This window comes from Cyrtonyx montezumae, unplaced genomic scaffold (genome assembly GCF_038088225.1).
Source record: "Cyrtonyx montezumae isolate F1298 unplaced genomic scaffold, pur_monq_1.0 scaffold_29, whole genome shotgun sequence".
In the NCBI taxonomy this organism is placed as follows: Eukaryota; Metazoa; Chordata; class Aves; order Galliformes; family Odontophoridae; genus Cyrtonyx; species Cyrtonyx montezumae.
Window position 1 is genome coordinate 9,037,187 of NW_027072033.1, and position 23,723 is coordinate 9,060,909.

Here is a 23,723-nt window from a genome sequence, read left to right on the forward strand (position 1 = left end):
TTTTTTTGGTTTCTAAATGACCCACAGAAGTGACATGGGGCACTGTGTAATCAAAAGGAAAGCATATTTTATCTGGCTACTATGATATAGCTATATGTTTTCATTTTTGCAAGTCAAGAGTCTTCTAAATGTTGTTTCTAGATATTCTATCAGTCTGCAGAAGTAAAAGATCTCTTTGTCAAAGGTACAATTCTTTGGCTCTCAAAATGAAGCAGAAGACAATTTTTCTCCACCAAAATGGAATGACAAGAACTATGTACTGGCACTCTGCAAGCCAAAAATTTTGGATTTAGTATTCTCTTTCTTCTTGAGGTGAAGCTATGAAGAAGTTTTATTTTTTTCATTCACATTATAACTCAGACTTTTGGGAAAAGAAAGAAAAAACAGTGTTAACATGCAATTAAAAAAAATAAAATACTTAGTTCTTCTAAGCCTCTTTCAGTATTTGCTACTTTTACATCGAAAAGCAATATCTTAATGATCATTTGTACTGGAATGATTTAAATTCTGTTCAGAAATAGAGGATTGGAATCCTGAATTTATTTTTACCCAGTGCATTTGCGCTGTCGACTGCTGATTCCAGTGTTGCAGGTACGGCTGCAAGTGCTCCATGTGCTCCACTCCCCATCCAAATGCTCCACCAAAGTTGTCCGATTGATACATTCTCCAGCCTTACACCACTAGGTAAAAATTGAGCTCTTAAGTAAATCAAAAAAGGTATACGCAAAACAACTCACTCTCCACAAGGAAGAACACAAACAGTTTGTTCAGTAGATTTCACGAGTCCTGAGTATCTCTTACTGTTTTCACTTTTCCTGTATACGTGACCTCTCTCTAGCTCTTTGTCCAGATAGCATGCGCACATGCTCAAGTTCATTTCTAACAGAGTGCTCCCTGGAAAAGAAATGATTTCCAGATCATGCTGTCAACTTTGTTTGGGGCTGGGCCAGCCAAAATACGTTGCAGGGATTGTCCATTTGCTGAACTGGATAATCACAGTACTGTGTTTAGGGCTGTGCCCTCAATTTGATTAGTTCACTAGTACACAGCTAGTGAAAACCGCTTTATCACTCATTATCCAGTGACAACTGTAACATGAGATTCTCCTATATGTTGCAGAGAAAACGAGATTTTTTTCACAACTTGTATTCGAAGAGACAGGATTGGAAGCCTCTACAGTGCTGAAAAAGTTCTGAAAAAGTCAACTGATGTCTATTTAAAAAAGTCCAGAATGCCACCTTAATAATCTCATACTTATGTATCACTTCCCAAGATAACAGCAACTTCACAATATCCAATCACAATTCTTATGCTTTGTAGCCTATAGCCATATCTTCTATAAAACATTATACATCTGCAGAGTGCTAGCACTTCATCAATTTATACCACCTGAAAACCTGTTTCATAGTCTCCTGGTTTCAGCTGGGACAGAGTTGATTCTCTTAATAGTGTCTGATATGTTATGTTTTGGTGTTAGGATAAAAACAGTATTGATAAAATAGTGATGTTTTAGTTGCTAAGTAGTGCTGTACAGATGCAAGGACATTTTTGCATCACTTCAATTTCACTTTCTCAGCTTTCTGTACTGCCCCTCCAGACAGGGGGATGGGAGGCATGAAGAACTAGGAGGGGATAGACCCAGCACAGCTGACCTAAACTGGCCAAGGAGATGTTCCATACTGTACAGAACCATGTGAAAAAAAAGCTTTAAAACTGAGGGGAGTATGCCAGGATGGTTGCTGGTGCACAGGGACTGTTTGGGTATTGGTCGTCAGGTAGTTGTATATATAAATGGTATACATTTATATATAAATGTATATACTTATTGTCATTTTTGTTATTTCTCTTCTGTCCTAGTAAATAGTTTAAATGTCAACCTATGAGTTGTACCTATTTTTTTTTCAATTCTGTCTCCCATCCTGTTGGCTGTTTAGAGTTTGGCTGCTTGCCAAGTCAAAACACAATACATAAATTATGAGATTTCCACAACTACGAAGCAGTAAGATTACAGCAGTCAACAATTAATTTCAGTGACCATGAATTTAACACATTTCTCTTTGCACTCTGAATTACTGGTGTTAATAGATAAAGTACATCACAAACACATCACAAACTCCTATCTTGAAAAAACACGTCAGTAATAAAAACAATAAAGATGCCTGTGACATTTACAATATACCTGTTATCTGTACTGTGTACAGTAAAACTTTTTGTCTAGTGTTCTTAAATTTTACCTACAGTTTCCAACTGATCAATTGTAATTAATTTTCTGCCTTAAGTTATAGCATTGCAATGGTGACATAGTTATAACAAATTGGGATAGTCTTCACTGAGCTGACTTAATATCTTGCACTGAATATACAATCAGAAACTACAGATTTTGTAATGCTTTTTTATATTACAGACTGAACATGTTCATATTTATTTAATCATATTCCTTCAGATACATAGGCAAAATTAAGTTTTCTGTAGAGACTGTATCTTTGTGATGTAGAATCTGAGGGGTGCTTAGAAATCCTTGGCTTACATAACAAATGAGCTGGAATGAGCTTAAAAGTAGAGAGGCGCAGTAAATGATACTCAAATCACTTGCTAATGTTCTAAGAGAATAATACAAGTCGAGAATATTTCATCTCTACAACATAAGAAAGGCAAAACTAATGGCTTGTGCAATCTGAACCTTATCTTGAACAGACTTAAACAAGAGACAAATCCCTTCTAATTCTCTGATATGTTTTAGTGATGTCTGCTTAGCTTTCTACTGCTGGTCATAAATAAGGTGTTCTTGTAGCTTGACCAGATACCATATAATAATTCTCCCACAGCTATCAACATAACGTGTAAGAACAAGTTGTCTGTAAGTAGTTGCTATTATCCCCTTTTACAAGTGAATTAATGATGTACAGATAATGATATTCAGAATGTACACTAATTTGGGGCTGTCCCATTCAAGTGGCCATTATTATTTGACAGAAAATTCAGGGTCTCAATGATTTCCACTACTTTCTTATTCCACACCAGAGGCACTCTAGCGTCAGCATAAAGAATATAACCTTCAACCAAAGATAACTCTGTGTCTTTCCAAATGTTCATTCCAGACCAACTATCATGTGTTTGTCTGGTAACACTTTAACAGACATGAAAATTAATGCATTCTGTTTTTCCTTCAGTATACAGAATGATATTACTTGAAAAATTTCGTTGACTGATCCATCTGTTTGCTTTTCTTAGAATAATACAATCATAGAATGGCTAGAAGGATCATCAAGTTCCAACCCCCCTGCCACAGACAGAGCAACCAAACACCAGAGGATTAGGGGAATGATGATAGACCCTGGTGACTGCAATATGAGTCAAAGAGCAAATCACTCCAGCAGACTGCTGTCAGCACAGTATCATGGAAATCCCAAGATACACACATATTTCTGCTCTGTTATCCTCTTACTTATCTTCCTTTACAGTTTTATTTGCACATGACAGCAATTATTAAAACATGAAAGCCCACAAAGGACAACAATTAATGTAAGTTTGACTTCAGCTGACCATTATTTCTCCTTGATGTCATATTTTAATGACATTAATTGCTCCTTTAGATGTACTGACTCTGTAAGTATCTCTACAAAGCTTATCCTGAAAAGTTAGAATGCAAATCTGATTTTAAATGGAAACTGGAGCTGAAATCTTTCGTCTTTGAAAGGTTATGTTTCTGTTCAGAACAAGCATGGTAACAGTGGCATTCAACTCATAAACAGGACAGAAAAACAGAACAAGACCGAAATAAAACTGTGTAAGCATTAAAACAGGTGGCTTCAGCAAATTCTTTTTTTAAAACATTTCAGAGCTTATATTGAAATGTCCTCCTTTGTACCACATCTAGATTATATGAAAGAAAATATATAGTACATTTTAGTGCATATGTATAGTTTCCATGAAAATTGAGGTTAGTAGTAACCTTAAACAAATGCAGATACTTTTTCAGCTTTTTCCTTAAATGTCAGGTGTTCAATATATAACTTACACTGCTTTATCACTTCTGCTGCAGGAAAACCTGAAACATACCTTTCCAGTCTCACAGTCTGTTCCATCCATAGGTGGATCCAGTTTAGTTTTGCATTCCTTCTCACTTTCCACCTTACACCACAATCCAGTGCATATAACATGCTGAAAAGCAAGTACATAGGTATAGTACAAAATATGAAATTTGTCTTAAGCAAAATTCCTTTCTGCGCATAATTCAATAATTTTATAATAAAGCCACCAGCTTCATGATACTGAAGTACGTTTAAAGACTGGCTAAACATGGACAAAAATCAGTACAGGCAAATTCTGCTTCACTTTCTATTAATCATTGTCCCATGGTACAAATTAAGATAGTATGTTGACAGAAATGGGAAAAAACTCCCTGAGTTTAACCCTGGAGGTCATGTACATACTCCAGCACTGACAAAACACATAGGAATAACTTTGCACCATGTTAAGAACATGTCAGTGTTCAGATGCACTCCAACAAGGACTAAAAAAGGTACAGTAGTGCTAAGGCTGAAAGAAGGATTCTACCTTTGTTTATTAGAATACAAATCACGAAAACAAACTGCGCACCTAAATAAAAAAATGTACTTCTTAGCACCAATCAGGTGCTTACAAACAGGTGAGCACAGGGGTTGTGTTTCTTTATTAAGACCATCTGGAGCTTTCTGTGAATTATTTTTAAAATTAATCCACATTTTCACCCCTTTTACTTAGAATCATAGAATCATTAAGGTTGGAAAAGATTTCTAAGATCATCAAACCTAACCATCAATCCATCACCACCATGCCCACTAACTATGTCCCTCAGTGTCACATCCATACATTTCTTAGTGTTTGTTCATTCTATATGAAAGGGAGAGAGCAGCACTGCCACTACCAACAAAAAGCAAGGTTTGAAAAGGAATCCATTTATATACATAAGGTCAAATCAGTCTTAGTAGAACTACACAGGTACGATCACTGGAAGTTTGTAAGAATGTATTCATAGGAAATTTGGAAGTTTCTCCATGACTTTTTTCAATCCTCATGTCTTCATTCATCAGGGATTACATATGAGAAAAAGTCATCCAGGTTTTCAAAAACTAAAGTCAGATTTTCACATAAATTTTCCTCTTTTTAAAATCTAAATAATTTCACCTTCTGCTCAACTTCTCTTGCAAAATCAGAGGCAATTCTCTTAAGGAGACGTGAATTTAAGAATGATGCACATCTTAAGATCTTCTCCAGAAATCTGCTGTATGTAAGACTGATTAGAAAATCAACAGGAATCTGGTTCCAGTGTCAGTAGTACAGTCATACAAAAATCAGAGCACAAATCTCTGAAATAGAAATTTACTGCTTTAGGTAGAAAACTTTATCAATTCATAACCTGGATAGTTCTGTTCACAGAGGTTTAGTAGTTAACTATCATATCCACAGTAAAACAACAGTTACAATTAGACTAAGATGGAAAATGAGAGTTATTGAAAGTGATAAATGCATACTGATTTTATTAAACTATTCATGATCTGTAAAATATCCTTTTGTGTGTACAATGTAAAACAAAATATTGCCAAGCACACATGATTTCTTTTTCTGAAAGAATGGTTTAATAGTTAACAGTGAGCTTTAAACAACTAAAATTGAATAAAATATAACATAGAAGTCACAACATAACACAGAACTCTTTTTTTTTAGGGGCTTTTTAAATGAGTGAGGGAGATCTGTGTGTGTGATAGGGATGCTTTTCCAATCATATAGGCATCTGGAAAGAAGATCCAGCTGAAAGGAAGGAAGGAAAGGATACAAAACGAGCATTTCAGAACTGTATATGTGCAAAGTCAAGATTGTTTACAGTGTGGTGGTGGATACAAGGATGGATATTTCTCCAGGGCTATAATGTTTCCATGACTTCTGTTCTTTACATTGTGATCTTTCCCTGAAATGTCTTAAAAATCACCATGAAATATAACCAGTCTCCTACTTCCTTGAAAAGACCACAGCTGTGTTATGACAGGAATTGTTTTAGTGGAGCTGACTAGATAGCACTCACATCCTGGACTTTAATCTTGAAAGCCAGCATTCAATAGTTCAACAATTATACTCAATTGTCAAGTTCTACATTTAATCATCAAGAACTACTTCTGGGCCATGATCTCACTATCTGTTATGCGAAACAATGTTAGGCTTTAAATGATTATTGTATGAGACATCATGGGCATAAAAGCAAACTTGGCTCCTTTACAAGATAAGCACGGTGACATAACATAAATTTTGTACCCAAGATCCACTCACACTTTTCTCAGGCTCTATAAATTCTACTTAGGGTATGAGAAAGAAGTCTTTGAAATAAAGCTGAAAAGAAAAAGAAGAAAAAATACAGTCTAGATACTATTCATGGAAGAGCAAGCCTCACTTATAGGGAAATACAGGAGTAGGCATTCGGTGGTGGCTTCAGTCCCTTGCTTTAGCCATTAAATCACAATAGATAGTGATAGAAAGGGAAAATCACTGGCATCTGCATTGTTTTGCAGAGGCTGCCGTGTAAGGTGACTGTAAATTATCAATTGCTGTTTAATAATAGAATTTGTAGAAAAGTGCATCACAGCAGAAATGCAATCCTGAATGTACCACTGATATTACCATTTTTATATCATTAAGAAAAATAATTTTCATTATTATTCAATTCTTTTCTGAATAGCTGTTAAAAAAAAAAGAAATGTACTTGTTTTTTTAAAAAAGCTGTATGTAGTCTGTGGTCAAACCAACTCCCAGTCACAAAAAATTTAAAACTGACGTAGTTCATGATATATCTTCTACATAGTTATAGCAAAGTGCATGAACTCTTCAGCAAATAGAACAGATTCAAGAAATCCTAGGCTACAAACTGTTGGATTTACTGAAGTTTAAATGAACCTTTAAGGACAATGTTTCTCACTCATTTCTTGGCTTCTGGACAACTGTAACCACAGTAAACCACCAGATACTATCAGGGTAGGAGCTTGTATGCAGTGACAAATGAAAGTAGTTTTGACTTGATGGAAAACTCAGTGATTGCCAGTGCAAATAAAACAATTATTGTAACAAACTAGTACTGCAACTTCAGAAATACTGTTTTAATTGTGAAAGAGTCTTTCATGTATTGACTTCCCCAATGGCAGTCAGAATAATCTGCATAGTTAACATAGTGAACTTTGCATTACCTTCATAATAAGTAAAATGAAAGAATTTGGTAGATTAAAATCAATGTATTTGTTATGTCCACGTATCATCTTCATATTTCAGAGGAAGATGGTAAAAATTGACTCAAACATCATTTTGCTGTTACAAATAATAACAGTGTTACACAGTCAATGTCCATGGAGGATTTTTGGAAAGTTTGTATAGCTTGATCCTAGCTCAACTTAAATATCTATTTTTTGTGTGTGTTTTGTCTATTGCTCTAAGATTCCTTTTCACTACAGAAATCTTATTTAACTGCACTAGAAATCGTACTGCCATGGCACTGCATGGTTCAGCCTGGGCCCATAGGGTATAATGCTGCAGGTCAGGGTCTAATTAGAGAGCCTTGATAACGCCACTGTTTTCACTCTGAGAATCAATACCCAAAGCACAATGAAAAAATCTGGTCCCAGTGGAATAAATAGGAAATATCCCATTTATTGCAATGAGGTGACTTCATGTAATCTGTATTCATGTAATCATGTAATCATGTGACGTTATGTAATTTTCTATTTCTCAAGCACAGTGAACATACCAGTGATAAAGTAGATCTTGACTCAGCATGTTCTGAGATTTAAGTAAACCTTACGAGATAAACATATGAGAATGTTTTAAACTTCAGGATAGCACAGTGTAAACTTAGCTTTGAAGGTGCTTTGTTCTCTTTCGCTCAAACACATGAACAGTAACAACTGAGATATAAGTTGGTAGATATATTTTCTGAAGTATATTCCCATCCTTACCTGCATTTCTTGGCAAAAAGAAGCAGTTGGTCCAAAAATAATCTGACACTGTTCATCTGCAGAGTATGTCATTCCTGGGAGCTTGGAGGGAATAATCACAGAATTGAGGCTCTGAGGATTTGTCTGTAGCAGACAGCTACTGGCCTTTGACCTGGCAATATGTAGAGATTCATATGCTGAGCAACCTGAAAGAGCCTGATTGTCATTCTGACTTATACACACATTGGATGTTTGATGTTAAGCGGAATATGAACTTGCAATTTCTTCTTTTTTTTTTTTTTCATATGCATTGAGCTGTCATTCAGAGAAATGACTCCACATAAATTAATGTCTGCTTCCTTGCTAAAAGTTAATGGTATTCTGATTTGTATATTTGCAGAAAAATGATCAGAAGCACTAGGAATTTCAGGAACATTCTGGATTACAGTATTAACATTAACAGATTATGTCTTGGAAGAAATTTAGATTGCTATTTAACAAGTAGTTAATGCTAGACAGTTATGCAGCTTGTTTTTCACACCCACTAATATTTTAAACATAAATTTCTGAGCCAGTAGATAGAAATTTAACTTTTATCGACAACTGAAGAAAAAAGCTTTGAAAGTGCCTAAACCTATTTAATGCATCAGATCACAGACATGATTTCTGCTGAGACACAGAGACTTCAAATATAATTTCAATTAACTATATCAGAATAATAAAGCAGGCTTCAGAATTGCTTAAATGTTTTAAGTAAATTCTCAGTAGATATGTCTATGAAGTTAAGATTCTGTTTTGAGAGATAAGAATGAAAATGAACATTTTATTTGGTTTCCAGGCATACCACTCTTTATCAAATATCTCCCAGTAAATTAAAGGAATAAATGTAATTGAATTGCATAGCACTGAATGGCAGAATACAAATCATAAAACATATACAATATTTAAAAGTTTTCTGTCCAGCCTTCTTCAATATATGCTATATTAATATACTTCAATATATTTTAAAATGGACTCCTGTGCTTACATATTTATACAAACACATTCACATATTGAACTTATGAAAGTATAAATAATTGCCAAAAATAACTAAATTGTAATCTGCCAAATAATATCTAGTTTGTGATTTAAGTTATTTTGATGGATTATATAAATGGAAGTTCCTTTTAAATCTCCCACAGGAAGACTGAAATTTTTTTCAGGCTACTGCGACTATTAGTAAAAGATACACAATACAAGTGTATATGAAAGATATACCTGAGAAATCTTTCCAGATCTTCCCTGCTGCACCGGGACCATGAAACATCACCAAGATTTTGTCCTTTAATCCATTCACCAGACATGATATGGAGTCCATCTGCACACGACGGGTGGTCATTGTCATGGTTTATTCCCATGCTGAATTTTCAAGTTATTAAAAGCAAAACAAAGCACAACAAAATAACAAGTTGTTTATATATATATATATATATATATATATATATATATATATATATATATATATATATTTTTTTTTTTTTTTTAATTTAAGTGTCTTTTTCCTCAGTGGTTACCTGTTATCAGTGAGAATGATAATGAGTCTTTATATACAGGAACATTCTGAAGTAGATTTTTAGTAGAATTTTTCACTCCTTTACAGTGCCTTATCTGTGAAGTTACGTGGGCATATATGATTGCCAGGTCTTTAAAATAGTATTAAAAACCAAAACACCATAAATGGTGTTAAATAAATTCATAAATTGAATGAATACAGGTTCATCAATGTTATTTCTAATAGCAGTCATTAAAAACACACGTGACTTGTTTAGCTACAATAATAATAAACTAGTAGGCATTTTATTATAAAATTTCAACAAACCAATTCTTTATGGAATAAACACAAAATTAAGGCTAAATCAAAGTGTAAAATGTAAGTAAAATTCACTGATCTTGGCTTCCACTGAATTGTTTGTCCATTCTCAAGAAAAGTACTATTGGGCCATACTTGTTTAGTTCTGAATATTTAAAAAGTTGTCCAAAGTAAATGTTGAATGGCTGATTAGAACTAAGTATTTCTAAACAAATAATGAAGCTTTGCTTTTGACTTTCAGATGATAGACTTATCCTTCTGACATGATTCTATGTACTTCTGTGAAAAATGTAGTGGAGTAAATGAGTTTCTCTTAGCCTCTTATAATGACATTATCTTACAAACACTTAAAACTTTTTATTTCCACCGGATTTCATATGATTATTTAATATTTTCACAAAAAGAAATGTATTTATTTTAATGAGGAATGATTAAGCAGATGATTGAAAAATTCCAGTTTTTTTTTTAATTTGTTTGTAACTACAGAATACTTGATAGAACATCCTGAATTTTAAAGACAGTTAGATTTCATGTTTCACAAAAGTCTTACCAGAAAAGGAATGCTGATATGTATAGAACTGACTCTTAAGAAATTACACCACTGTACTTGGAACATAAATTAATTGTTAATTTATTTGAGAAACTGCAGTTTATATCAATCCTTTATTTCTCAGTACTTAAGAAGCAATAATACCCTGTATTTGGTAACAGTAATATTAACATTCTCTATCTTGCTGCAGTTCTCCATGTGGAGACTATGCCTTTTAATCCATTTTTGTTCATTTTTATTCTGTAATATGACTTACATAATTACCAATTTTCTCCCTAGGTTTATTAAAATACATAGAGTTGATTAATTAAAATAAATCCATTAATATGCTACAACACTAAATTTCTGAAAACACAGTCCAGCTCCTAATGCCTTGGGATGGAACTAGAAAATAAAAGGTTGATTTAAAACAAAGACACTTTATTAAAGTTTAATTTTCCAGTGTATTTCATTGAGAATATTTATGTTTCTGTTACTTTGTCAAAATCAACTTCATTTTTTTTTATTCCTACCATTCCTTTTGGAGTGGACTTCGTGCTGATCAGTTACACATGTTAATTGTTCTTTTCATACAAAGCAAATGTCTGCTTTCAACTTTATTTTTGTATCTGAAGTTTTATGTAATCATTAACCAACTCAATGGAAATTGAGTTCACATACAAATGTGGAATAATAAAGCTGCTACAGAAACATTTACATTTTCATTAATCTTTCTGTTATGGACTCACTGGAAAAGCTGAGAAAACCACAACACAACTCATAAAAAAATAAATATATATTTTATCAGAAGTATTTAATGTAATTAATTGTAAATCCTCACCTGTGTTCCAGTGCAAGCAATCTAGGGATAGGGACATACACCACACATACTCCATACACCTTACAATCCCCAAACCAATAACTCTGCAAATTATGTCCATGGCAACGTATGTCTGAGAATTGTTCTGAGCATGAGATTTTACCAGAGACAAGTAAATGTGGAACACATAGATAACAGAATGAAAACTGGTGCACAAAAATAAGCAACTCAGAATGCAAACTGACAGTTTTTTCTAAGATACTTAGCTGCTCATCATTAGAAAACTTTTGTGAATGTATTTATTTTTCAGTGTTTTAAGTTGAGCGAAAATCTACAGAGGCTATTTTGAATATATTCTGTATCTACTGAAATAATCTATAGGCAAGTACATTTAATTGCTGTTCAAAAAAAAGCAGGTAGGGTTCTCTTAGTCCTTTGACAGTTTTTATTTATGTTCTACTGCTGCTTTTTTCACAAGAGCAATCAAAACAGTGATACTAGACAAAAATAAGGAAATGATTGAGTAAGATCTTTCGGAAGAGTTCATAAAAAATTTTTAGAAGACTTAACATATGGGAAGAATAGAAGATTTATGACTGGTCTAGATGTTGACTATTTAATCCCCACTTCTGAGAAAGTTTAGAATGGGCAAGGCATATGCCTCTGAGAATATTTTAGCTACATTTTGAGGGCCTTTTAAATTAATTAATTAATTCATTCAAATGTTTGTCTTCAAAAATATTTTTACATTTTTGCTCTCCCTATCCAAGAAGTCAACTATCCTGTGTGCTTCCTTTCAGTCAGCAAGAGTAGGCTGTCAGAGAAAGTCAAGAGGAGAAAATGAATCTTTATTAAATATTACTTTACTGACTTTGGTAAGTGACCACTCTGCTTTAGACACATTTAGGAATCTGGCCTAATAATGAAACAGGGATCAACCTGAATGCCCCTGCATGTTTTCCAACGAGGTGGATGAATGGATCCCAAGAACAGCTGGCTATCTATTCTTGAAGTTGTAAGGTTCCTAATTTCTATATAGGTTGTTTCTATCCTTTACGAGGTTGAATTTCTTGAATAAATGGTGTGGTTCAAATAACAGCCTGCCCTTTGCTCTCTAATTTCATTTGGTTTATTCTTCATTTCCATTGCTTTTAAACATCAACTACCGTACATACAGAGAAATGTGATATTTTCTCTATGGACATCCAAATGCCATTATAGCTCTGCGAACCAGATGTCTGAGGTCTCACCATGATTTCCAAATTTATTTGAATGAATGAGTGACCTGAATCTTCTGAAATGCCTTCAGCATTTTTCACTGGATTCACATACCAGCAATTTAGTTTTTATGTCCCTGTAGGAAGATCATAGGTTCATAGGTACATTAGGTTGGAAAGGACCTACAAGATCATCTAGTCCAACCATCCCTACCTACTAAACCACTAAATCAAATCCCTAAACTAACATCCCTAAACATCCCTAAACTAACATCTCTAAACATTCTAGGTCACTTCTATTCCTCATCTCCATAGAAATCCAAAGCCCAAAATATATATTTTTTTATGCAACAAGAGTCAAAGCCTGGCTTACACAGTAATTTTGGAAGAAGTCATAGCAGTACTGATGAGAGCAACAGTGAACTTCCATCTCTTCTGCTTGAGAAGTCTGATTTGTCTGCTGTGAGGCAACCCTGGTTTATTATATCAATACCCAATGTTCTCAAATTTGATAGTGCAGAACAAACATTTACCCTGAAACTTCATGGAATTGTTACACATTCCTTCTGCTCTAAAATCTAGGAATCTGCACATCACAAATTCTTAGGATGCTCAAAGTGTCATGTTCTTTGTTGATAAGATGCATCTTTTCCCAAGTCTGGGATCTAATCTGACAATGCTAAATTCAATGAGGGATCTTCTAACTCAGGATCTCATTAAAATGCTTCTTGGTGACAATACGTAGTGCTGGATCTCATATAGAAAGGAAAAAAAAAAAGAAACAACATATTGGGGCTTTGCTTTTCCTCTTGACTATGTCAATTCTTCCAGCTAACTCCACCAAATTATTGTGACTCTATAAAGACTCCTGCATAACAGAAAATTGTAAAAATTTTCTTAATTTACAAACAGTTCTTATTTGATTCTAAGTTATGCATATCAATATATGTCACTATTATCATTATTATTCTTTTCCAAAGTTTTTGTCAAAATTAAAAGCTTTCCTAATAGGAGAAAAACTGAAGTACACCATCAGTTTAAATGTCAATTTCAGAGACATCACATGAAAAAAATATTAAATTTGCTGTCCGCATACTTACTTGTGACCCATCTCATGGGCAATGGTAAAAGCAAGATTGAGACCATTGTCCTCTGCAATAATACATTTTCGTTTTTCACTGCACATTCCACTCAAATATGCTATACCTAGGAAAGATAACCATATTAAATTATTTTACTTACTAATAAACATTTACTTAATAATAAACATCATGAAAGAGATCTGTAGTCTTACTGTTGTCAGAGCAATCCAATTATATATACAGGTATTTGAAATACATATATCTTTATTAACATATACCTTTATTAACATACTTAATGATCTTGATGAGGGGACTGAGTGCACCCCCAGTTTGCAGATGACACCAAGCTGGGAGTGTTGATCTGCCTGAGAGGAGAAAGGCACTACAGAGGGACCTGGATAGACTGTATCAATGGGACAAGGTAAACTGTATGAGTTTCAGTAGGTCAAGTGTCGGGTCCTGCATTTTGGTCACAACAACCCCAGGCAACCCTACAGGTTTGGGGAGGAGTGGCTGGAAAGCTGCCTAAGGGAAAGTGCTCAGGGACATGATTTAGCAGAGGGTTGTTAGAGTTAGGGTAGTATAATTAGGTTGAGGTTGGACTCGATGATCTTTAAGGTCTTTTCCAACCTGAGTGATTCTACGATTCTACCTATTTATAAGTTACAACAGCTGACAATAGCACAAAAGTAAATTAAATGTATAAAAATAATCACAAACAACAGCAGGATTAGCTAACAGTAATATAGCCTGATTATATAGAGTGCAATGTGCAGAAAAAGTTTTCCTTTCAAGCACTGTTATGTACTTTAATAAGATGTGATAGAAAACAAATTCTGACAAATTAAAAGAGATGTGTAAAGAAGTAAAACAAAAAGATGATCTCTAACAAACTATGAAGTAAAGATGCAAAACAGAGAACATCACATCTTAATTATCACTGTTAAGTACTGAATTAACTTGCTGTGTTCACTTAAAACTGCAAAAGAATCAGATGTCAAAGAACGAGTAAAATTCTTAGGAGCTTAAAGTTTATGTATTTATTTATTGTACTATCTAACATTGAGGTTTTCAAAAAGCAGCAGTCTAAAACTTAGTATTTTGAATGCATGGTCTATTTCTAAAAACTACAGTCTATTATTTTAAAAGCTTGAGCAACATGAAACTTAATTTTTGTAATGTGTAATGGTCATTTCTTTCAGGCCATAAACACATTTATTGGGGGTCCACTGTCATCTTTCATTGCTTGAAATTTCAGTGAAAAAAAAGCAAAATCCCGTTTCAAGTGTTTGGCCTGTTTCCAGGAACATCCTTGCAATGGAATGGTGCCTTCTGGATTAACGTGCTTGATGGATGTTTGTATATAAAAATCAAGCTTGAAATGTTTGACAGTGTTTGAAATTTAGTCATAATTAGTATTCCAAGTTAATAAGATAAAAGTCATACTTCTTATAATTGAAGGATTAGCCAGTATTTAAACAAAACCCCTCATCCACAACATGAAATTCAAGTAGTAACTCCAAAACAAATCTGGCAGTGGAGTTCTCAGTTTAGCCATCTAGTAGTTTTGGGATGCAGTGCTTCTGTGACAAAAATTGCTGCTGAGGTTTGAATAAAACAATCACAAATTAGATTTGAATGCAGCAGAATATTTCAGCTTTTATTATCTCTTTCCAAAGAAAGCAGAAAAAGTGAACTAAAGGTAAAAGAAATTTAGGCTGCAAAAAAAAGGCAAAACATGATCAAAACAAAATCTAATGTTTTTCCAGTGACATCTCATGCTAAGTATAGATATGATTTATCTTATATCTACTGAAAATAATAGAAGTAGTAACACTCTGATTTGTAACATAATATTTTGAATGCTTCAGCTGAAACAAAAAAGACCACCTTGTGCCTCACAGTCACACAATTATGTCCATTTTCTTTCAAGTTTCAATTAGTAAACTGAAAAACAAAGAACTGTTTTTAAAGTTACAACTCTTAAGTAATAGATCTCATAACAACATCTGAAAAAGTATATAGCAGGGTTCTAACTTCACCTAGCACCATTTAACTTAAAATGTTTTAAAACAAAATTGTAAAATTACTATCCATAAACAAAATCCATGCTTCATTTTAAAGAGTTTCATCCATTCCTGTCACTACAATGCATCCTATTGAGAAACACATTTCTTAATGTCAATGGTTATCCTCAGCTGGATAAAACTTATTTGTTGGAATAGGAAGGTTGTTCCAAAAGTAAAGCCTCCTATTTTATAATGTTGGCCCACCGCATCATTGGTGGATGATGTGGTATGGCAGTAGAAACTGAATTTTCTCACCAATATTCCATTACAGTATGTTGCTCTGTGAAAGATGCCAGCAGAGGGACACTCTGACAACTTGGCATCTGATGCAGAAGTGTGGATAAAGCAAAGGTGCGTCACTGAATGGCACCCACTGACAATTATCGACATTTGCTGAACATTTATGGAACTCAAACATTGGATGTGATCACAGTGAGGTGGTGGGTAGTGCATTTCAGCAGTGGTGACAGCAATCGTAGTTCACTTCCTCTCACACAAAATTTAGCTTTTGTTCATCACTGGAGAAAATTGAGAACTACTGGTGGTGATTACATCAAAAAGTTTTTGTAGCTGAGAATTTGCTCTATTAATCTGTGTTATTGTGTTTTTTGTATCTGTTGTATTTGCCATGGCAATAAATACAAAGATTTATTTTCAAAGCAACCTATGTATATGTGAAGAGAAATCCCAAATATAAGTCTGTCTGATGCTCACTAGTATTTTACAGGGAAAATAAGTCCCTTCCTTTTTTTGGCCTCCTGAAAGAGATTGTCCAAGAATACAATCTGTACCTTCCCATTCAATAACATGTACTCTCACTTGCTATCCACTACCTTGCTTACCCTAAAAGCAGAATTTATTCTCAAATAACTATGTACACTACAAGCTTCATTCCTTTTATTTTTTAATTTTAATTTTTTTTTTTTTGCAGATGCATAGTAAGTCCTAATCAGCATTTTTGACAATACCCATAATATATGACCAAGACTGTTTTCATATGTGACAATCCTTGAAGGAGATTGATTACACTTGATCCCTGTAGTAGATGCAGTGTATGAAAAAGAAGACCTTCATTTAATTTAGATTAAATTAGATTTTGGTTCCTAGAAATTTCCAAAAATATCAAGTGCAATACATGTGCTTTATGACTTTGCCCTTCTAAACAACATCAATCTTATACATGAAATCCATATCAAACAGCAGCTACTAGATGTAAATCAGTGAACTAGTTGTTGTGAATTGTTTTCATGTCTTGTCCTTGGTTATTAATTTCATATGCAGAGAAAAAGAAACTGACTTCAGTAAGTAGCTGCTCTTGTTTAGTTGTTTCAGTACTAGGTAGAAGAAAGAATTTCTTCTTTAAATATATGTATGTTCACTGTAGCTTCCTGTGGCTTATTAACACAGCTGGAAATGCTCCAAGGTTAAATCCACAAGAAGAAAAGAAGAAAGAACAATTGCTGCTCTGTCAAGATTAAGGTATCCCCAATGAACTCCACACGCTCAAAAAACAGCACAGTTTCAAATTATAACATTTAGTATTTTAAAAAGCAGTGGTTAAAAAGCCAACATGATCTCACTCACAGTTTAAGGAAAGAAACTGTTATCTACCCACAAAGAAAGTTGTGGTCAGCAGTAGAAAAAAAGTACTGCATGGGGACATGCCACATACAAAATACTTAAGTTACCTCAGTGCAGGTAATTCTGTACTTATTTCTCATGTTAATTCAAAATATGCGAAATATCTTTTTGAGAGAATAAGCTTTGCAACTGTGCCATAGAAGAAGCACGTAAGTTACTGAATGTGTTTTCTTTTCAGATATGTACAGATACGAATGAAACAAAGGTTGCACAAAAGGTTGCACAGAACTGTTACACAAAACACATTACCAACTAAAATATCTGAATAAATTCATCAAATGCATGTACTCATTCATGGATTGCTGCCTGCAGCAGAAATTCACTACCTGTAATAAAAGCCTATAGCACTGTCCAAAGTAATGAAAGCACCATAGTAGAAAAAAAACAACACAATCAGTTTAAGAAATATGCAGACAAATACAAACATTGCTTTTTCTTACAGCAATCACACAACATGCAAACATGACTTAAATAGTCCACATTTGTAATGATGCATTCAAAAAGGCAAGAGTATTATTACTATTTTCAAATGTAAAGTGATCCAGTGAAGTTAGTATACTGAAAGTCTTATTCATACAAATTCATTACCTAGCACTTCCAAATGTTTTATCCTTATGTCCTTCATTCTAAACTTCCTTGCTGTCACAACACATTCAAGTTGCATGTTTCTAGCCACTGGATACATGCTCCTTTCGAATCCCTTTTCTCATAATTGCTTCAAAATATCGCTGATCTTAAATTCTGTTAAAAAAGAAAGATTTTCTTCCATACTGCACCAGTCCATTCCTGTGATATCACCTGTATACAACTGTGTGCTACTTTACAGCTCTTCTGTTTTTGGAACTGCCTGGACTGTCTGAAAATAGAGGCCAAATGAACCTCATGAAGTACAACAAGGATAAGTGCAAGATACTCCACATGGATCAGAGCAATCCACAGTATCAGTACTGGCTGGACACCGGTTTGATTTAAAGCAGCACTGCAGAGAAGGACATTAGAATACCAGTAAATGAAATGAGCCAACAGTGCACTGTTGCAGCCCAGAAAACAAATAGTACCCTGTGCTGCATAAGAAGATTTACAAGCAGGTTAAAGATAGTGACCATCTTCCTCTCCTAAATCTTCATGTGATCCCACCTACTGTATCTATCTCTGTAGCCCTCAGGAAAAGAAAGATACTGACTTATTAGAGCAGGTCCAGAGGAGAGACATGAAAAGAATCCAAGGATTGGAGCTCCTCACCTACAAAGCTTTCCTAAGAGAGGTCGAAAGAGACAAGTGAAGAAATGCCTACAGAAAGACTTTACGATAGCCTTTCAGTCCTCTAAAGGTTCTTATAAGACGTACAGGGAAAAACTTTTTCCCAAAGGCTGTAGTGACAAAGCTAGGGGTAATGGTTTTAAATTGAAAGAGACTAGATTTAGATTAGGTACTACATATTTTTTATAACAAGGGTGGTTAGGCACTAGTACAGGTTGCCCCAAAAGGCTGTGGATGCCCAATCCTTACAAGTGTTCAGATACAATGGATGAGGATTTGGACAGCCTAATTTAGGCTAAGGAGCAAGCTGGCTGGCTTGCTTACCAGAGCTTTAAACTAGACTCAATGGGACAAGGGGATGGAGTTCCTTGTGACAGAGAGGGATCTGCCAATGCTGCCTTTTTAGTAAACTGTGGAGAAAAGCCTCTCAATCCAACTGGATTCTCTGACGAACTCTCAGAGAATATAACATTGCCAATAGGTCAGTGTTGGGTTCGGTCCTATTCAACATCTTCATCAATGACCTTGATGAGGGGATAAAGCCCACCTTCAGCAAGTTTGCTGATGATACAAACCTGAGAGGAACGGCTGACACGCTGGAAGTGAGACATGGACAGGCTGGAGAGTTGGGCAGAAAGGCACCAGATGAGGTTTAACAAGAGCAAGTATGGAGTCTTGCACCTAGGGAGGAATAACTACATGCACCAGTGCAGGTTGGGGGATGACCCGTTGGAGAGAAGCTCTGAGGAGAGGGACCTGGGTGTCCTGGCAGATGACAGGTTGGCCATGAACCAGAGTGTGCCCTGGTGGCCAGGAAGGCCAATGGGATCTTGGGAGTGCATTAAGAAAAGCGTGGCCAGCAGGTCAAGGAAGGTGATCCTCCCTATCTACTCTGTCCTGGTCAAGCCTCACCTGTAGTGTACTGTGTTCAGTTCTGGGCTCCCTGGTACTAAAAAAGACAGGGATCTCCTTGAAAGAGTCCAGTGGAGGCTACAAAGATGATAAAGGGCATGGAACACCTTCCTTACGAGGAAAAGCTGAGAGACCTGGGTCTGTTCAGTCTTGAAAAAAGAAGACTCAGGGGATCTGATCCATGTCTATAAATACCTAAGGTGCGGGAGGAAAAGGGATGAAGCTGGACTCTTCTCAGCAGTGTGGAGGAGCGCTGGACTCAATGATCTCTGGAGGTCCCTTCCAACCCCTACAATTCTGTGATTCTGTGATTCTATAACACTTTACGATAGTCACTGAGTTAAGTCAGCATACTTTCTAAATCTCTTAACTGCTTTTCCTTTTTTTTTTTAATAAGCAACACCATGAAATAGAAATTTTCCCCATAGATAAATGAAGAAGATAAATAGAAGAAGAAAAAGAAGGAAAATAAAACTGTGATAAGGGAAAAAGAATGAAAAATAAAAACGTAGAATAAAAAGAGACACTTGATTTTCTTTTTTCACATTTGACTGTATTTTTGCACCTGTACACCGGAAATAGAGAACTTGCTTGGATTTTGTATAATTTCAGTCAAAGACAGAGAAGTTCTAAGCCATTCTGATTAGAAAAAGTGGGAAAAATCTCTGCGTATGGATTAATGTCTTTCATATCCTCCAATTAGTACAAAACCCATCCACTATTAGTATATAAAAAAAGGCTAACAATAATTCAGCCTTCTAAGATTCTGAATCACTTTGATCCATTACTCAAATTTCCTCATAGTATGATTTCCATCAACAAATTTTCTATATGTTTGTTTCACATGGCACAGAAAATTACTAATATAATTGATCTACATTTAAAGGCTTAAATTTTGGAAATTTGGGGAAGAGAAGTCTGTTATTAAGACATACAGAAAATAGTCTTCAAATAACATAAGTAGATTATAAGAGTGCCTTATGAATTGTATGGGAACTGCTGAATCACGGCCTGAACCACTGTTTGGTCACCTGAGGTGAGCACCGAGTCAGCCATGGGGCCACAGGTGAAGGTGATATACCTGTGTGAGTGGAAGGGGTGGAGCCTGGTTCCACCTCTCCCAAACCCCATTTAAGGGCTGACCACCACCAGGGAAGGAGCTCTTCTTGGAGATCCCTCCCACCTGGAGTCCCCTGCAAGCCTTGTCATCATAAAGGTGAGCCATCTTCTCTTTTGTATTATCTGTATATTGTTTATATAGAACTACTTAAAATATACCATCCTCTATACTATCTCCTTGTGGAGTACCATCATTGGGAGTTATTTACCTTACACGAATGCTTCATGGAACTTTGCTGAACACAGTTAAATAACATTTGACTTTAAAAGAAGACATCTTCTTTGGCAACAGAACTGAACAGAGATCTCCAAAGGAAATCAGAAGCTTGTTAACTGGAAAGCTCAAAACGGTTGCAAACTGAACATCAGCTGTTTCAGAACAGTTCTCACAGAATATAAATAAATGTATCTACAGTATATGCTGTTCACTGATCACAGAATCACAGCATCACAGAATAACTCTGAGCTGGAAGGGACCCAGAAGGATCACTGAGTCCAACTGCTGGTACTTCACAGGACAACACAAAAATCAAAACGTATTTCTAAGAGAGTTGCCCAAATACTTCTTGAGCTCCAGGAGAACTGATAAACCACTTTCCTGGGAGCCTGCTCCAGTCCCTGACCAGATTCTCAGCCAAGAACCTTTTCCTAATATCTGACATGGACTTCCTTGACTCAGCTTCTTGCCATTCCCTCTTTCAGAACCACTGTGCTCATGTAAACTACAAACAAGCCTTGATACTACAATAAGAGTAACCACAATTAAGATCAAAGGGGACATTCTAAATTTTAGAAATGTAAGAGGGAAGACAAGATTACTTTTTATGGAAAACAGTTTACAGATGCATTTAACCAAATTATCAAGTTGAACTTCAGAACTCAGAACCTTCTCTGGTCAATATATGCTCAGGAAAACAATGTGGAGTATACATCCTTTCTGTCCAAACCCTAAATGGATCCAGATCTCACATCATAGCAGTTTAAATCAATGTCAGTCTGTGATCACGTATAGTATGTTATGTTATACAAGTAAGAGTCTTTTAATTTATGTAAAAAGATACACTGCCTGTATCCTTATATTAATTAAATGAAATTAACTGATTGAAATAAAAATAACGAGCCAGAGAAAATTATTATCAGTTCTACATAATTCTTTCCAAAACAAGTTTTCAGAAATAAAATGTCTGGCACATGGGTACACATATCTTACATGGTTAAAATCTGATGAAAAATAGATATGAGTTACATGTGGCATTGGTCTACTAAAAAGTTTGTAATTAATGAAATGAATAGATTTAATCATGGCTTTTCACTGTGTAGAATATTTAAAAACAGTTATCTTTCACTGAACGAGAGGCACAAGTTAATTTACTAGAGGAACAGTAACAATAAGAGCTTTTACCAAAGATTTTGAAAGGTTCACGAACTGAAGCTATCGCTTAAAAAGGAGAAATAGGAATTACAGACTCAAAATAATATTCAAAAGGAGATACCTTATCAAAAAAGGCACTGAAATTTTAGGTTACTAAGAATACCAAAGAAAGATTTGTAGCATAAGAAATTAACATCTGAGTACTTGCTAACATTAAGAAACACAAACTGACTTCATTTTATGAAGATGATCTTTTCTAATAATTTCTTATAGATTTGCTATTTTATGCTTTATTGATACTGCCAACCCAACTGTTTCAATTACAATTTTTTAGCATTAGCACAATTTTAAAAATTCCTTTTTTAAAAATAACACAAAGAACAGTTGGTTGATTAAAAAATAAATACCTGTGTATGGGAACTGTTGAATCATGGCCTGAACCACTGATTGGTCACCTGAGGTGAACACCAAGTCAGCCATGGGGCCACAGGTGAAGGTGATATACCAGTGTGAGTGGAAGGGGTGGAGCCTGGTTCCACCTCTCCCAAACCCCATTTAAGGGCTGACCACCACCAGGGCAGGATCTCTTCTTGGAGATCCCTCCCACCTGGGGTCCCCTGCAAGCCTTGTCATCCTAAAGGTGAGCCATCTTCTCTTTTGTATTATCTGTATGCTGTTTATATAGAACTACTTAAAATATACCATCCCCTATACTATCTCTTTGCGGAGTACCATCCTTGGGAATTATTTACCCCACAACCTGGAATACACCAAAAAACAAATTTATTTTAAAGTAAATATTAAAAAAACTTCACTGGGACCTGCTCTAGGGAAACAGGAAATACGTTTCACAAAACAGTACACATATAAAAGTGATGATGTACAAGTATATTTCATTTTTCCAGTGGAGCTATATAATGTGTCGGTATTTTAGAAGGCTCCCTGCTCTTTAAGATCAGTTTTGAGATATTCTGTATATTCTAAATGGAAATTCTCCATAATTTCTTAACTTAAAAAACAAAACAAAAAATTGCTCACCTTGAAACTTGAGCTTATGTGTCATTTCAAGATAAAATGTTTTCTGCAATTTGCTAAAGAATGTATACATAGTGGACTCCTATTTTAATACCAATATTCTATACTTTTATCTGTCTCTTATTCTTCTTCTATGAGAATCTGACTTTTAAATCATAAGAAATGAATTGATATTATACTGCATAGCAAGATGGTCCAATTAATTGTCGAAACTGCTTCCACTGCTATGGAGTGCAACATCAGATTTTGAAATACCAGAAGCCTAAACCTCTGAGTCAAAATATTTTAGCATCATAGAGCAAAATATAAAATAGAGGTAATTAAAAATTATGTCCCTCTATTGAGTAGTAAAAATATTCATCCAGGTGCATATCTCTCTTCTTGTCTTCCTAACATCTAGGTTTCAATTCTCACATTCTCACATTCATAAAATGTGCAGCTGCACACATCACCCCATGTTCTGTATTTCTGCAAACACCGTAACACTTTCGGCTTCATCTCTTGCCTCATTCCATTGCATCAAATGTTTTTTTGTTGTTGTTGGTTTTTTTTTAAGAATATGCTTCCAGTACTTGTACAACATCAATGTCTCTTCCCCATTTGATCTAGTCATAATACATTAGCAATGTTTTTCCTGCTCTTACAAGGATTCCAGTCTGAAACCCTACCCTATTAATCCAATTCTCTTATTGTTTTATTTCTGGTACTTCCTTCTTGTTATCATTCTCCTTTCAGCAAAGAAGATACAAAATCTTTTATGAAATATACTATTTTAATTCTAATACATCTTCAGTCCTGCTCTTTTTTCTATTATATACAAGTAAAACAAAACATTCTTGCTTTCTTTTGCGATTTATTATATTTGT

The 23,723-nt window shown here is 34.9% G+C and overlaps 1 protein-coding gene across 1 annotated transcript in view; it reads right to left on the minus strand.

The window, feature by feature from the left end:
- ADAMTS19 (ADAM metallopeptidase with thrombospondin type 1 motif 19) overlaps positions 1-23,723 on the minus strand; it is a 154,696-nt gene that overhangs the window by 47,637 nt on the left and 83,336 nt on the right. Inside the window, exons 8-12 of the mRNA XM_065740556.1 lie at positions 13,468-13,573; positions 9,210-9,350; positions 7,974-8,124; positions 4,060-4,161; positions 550-680 (exon numbers count right to left, since the gene is read on the minus strand). Coding sequence (XP_065596628.1) covers positions 550-680; positions 4,060-4,161; positions 7,974-8,124; positions 9,210-9,350; positions 13,468-13,573 — 631 coding nt within the window. The remainder of the gene's footprint in view (positions 1-549; positions 681-4,059; positions 4,162-7,973; positions 8,125-9,209; positions 9,351-13,467; positions 13,574-23,723) is intronic.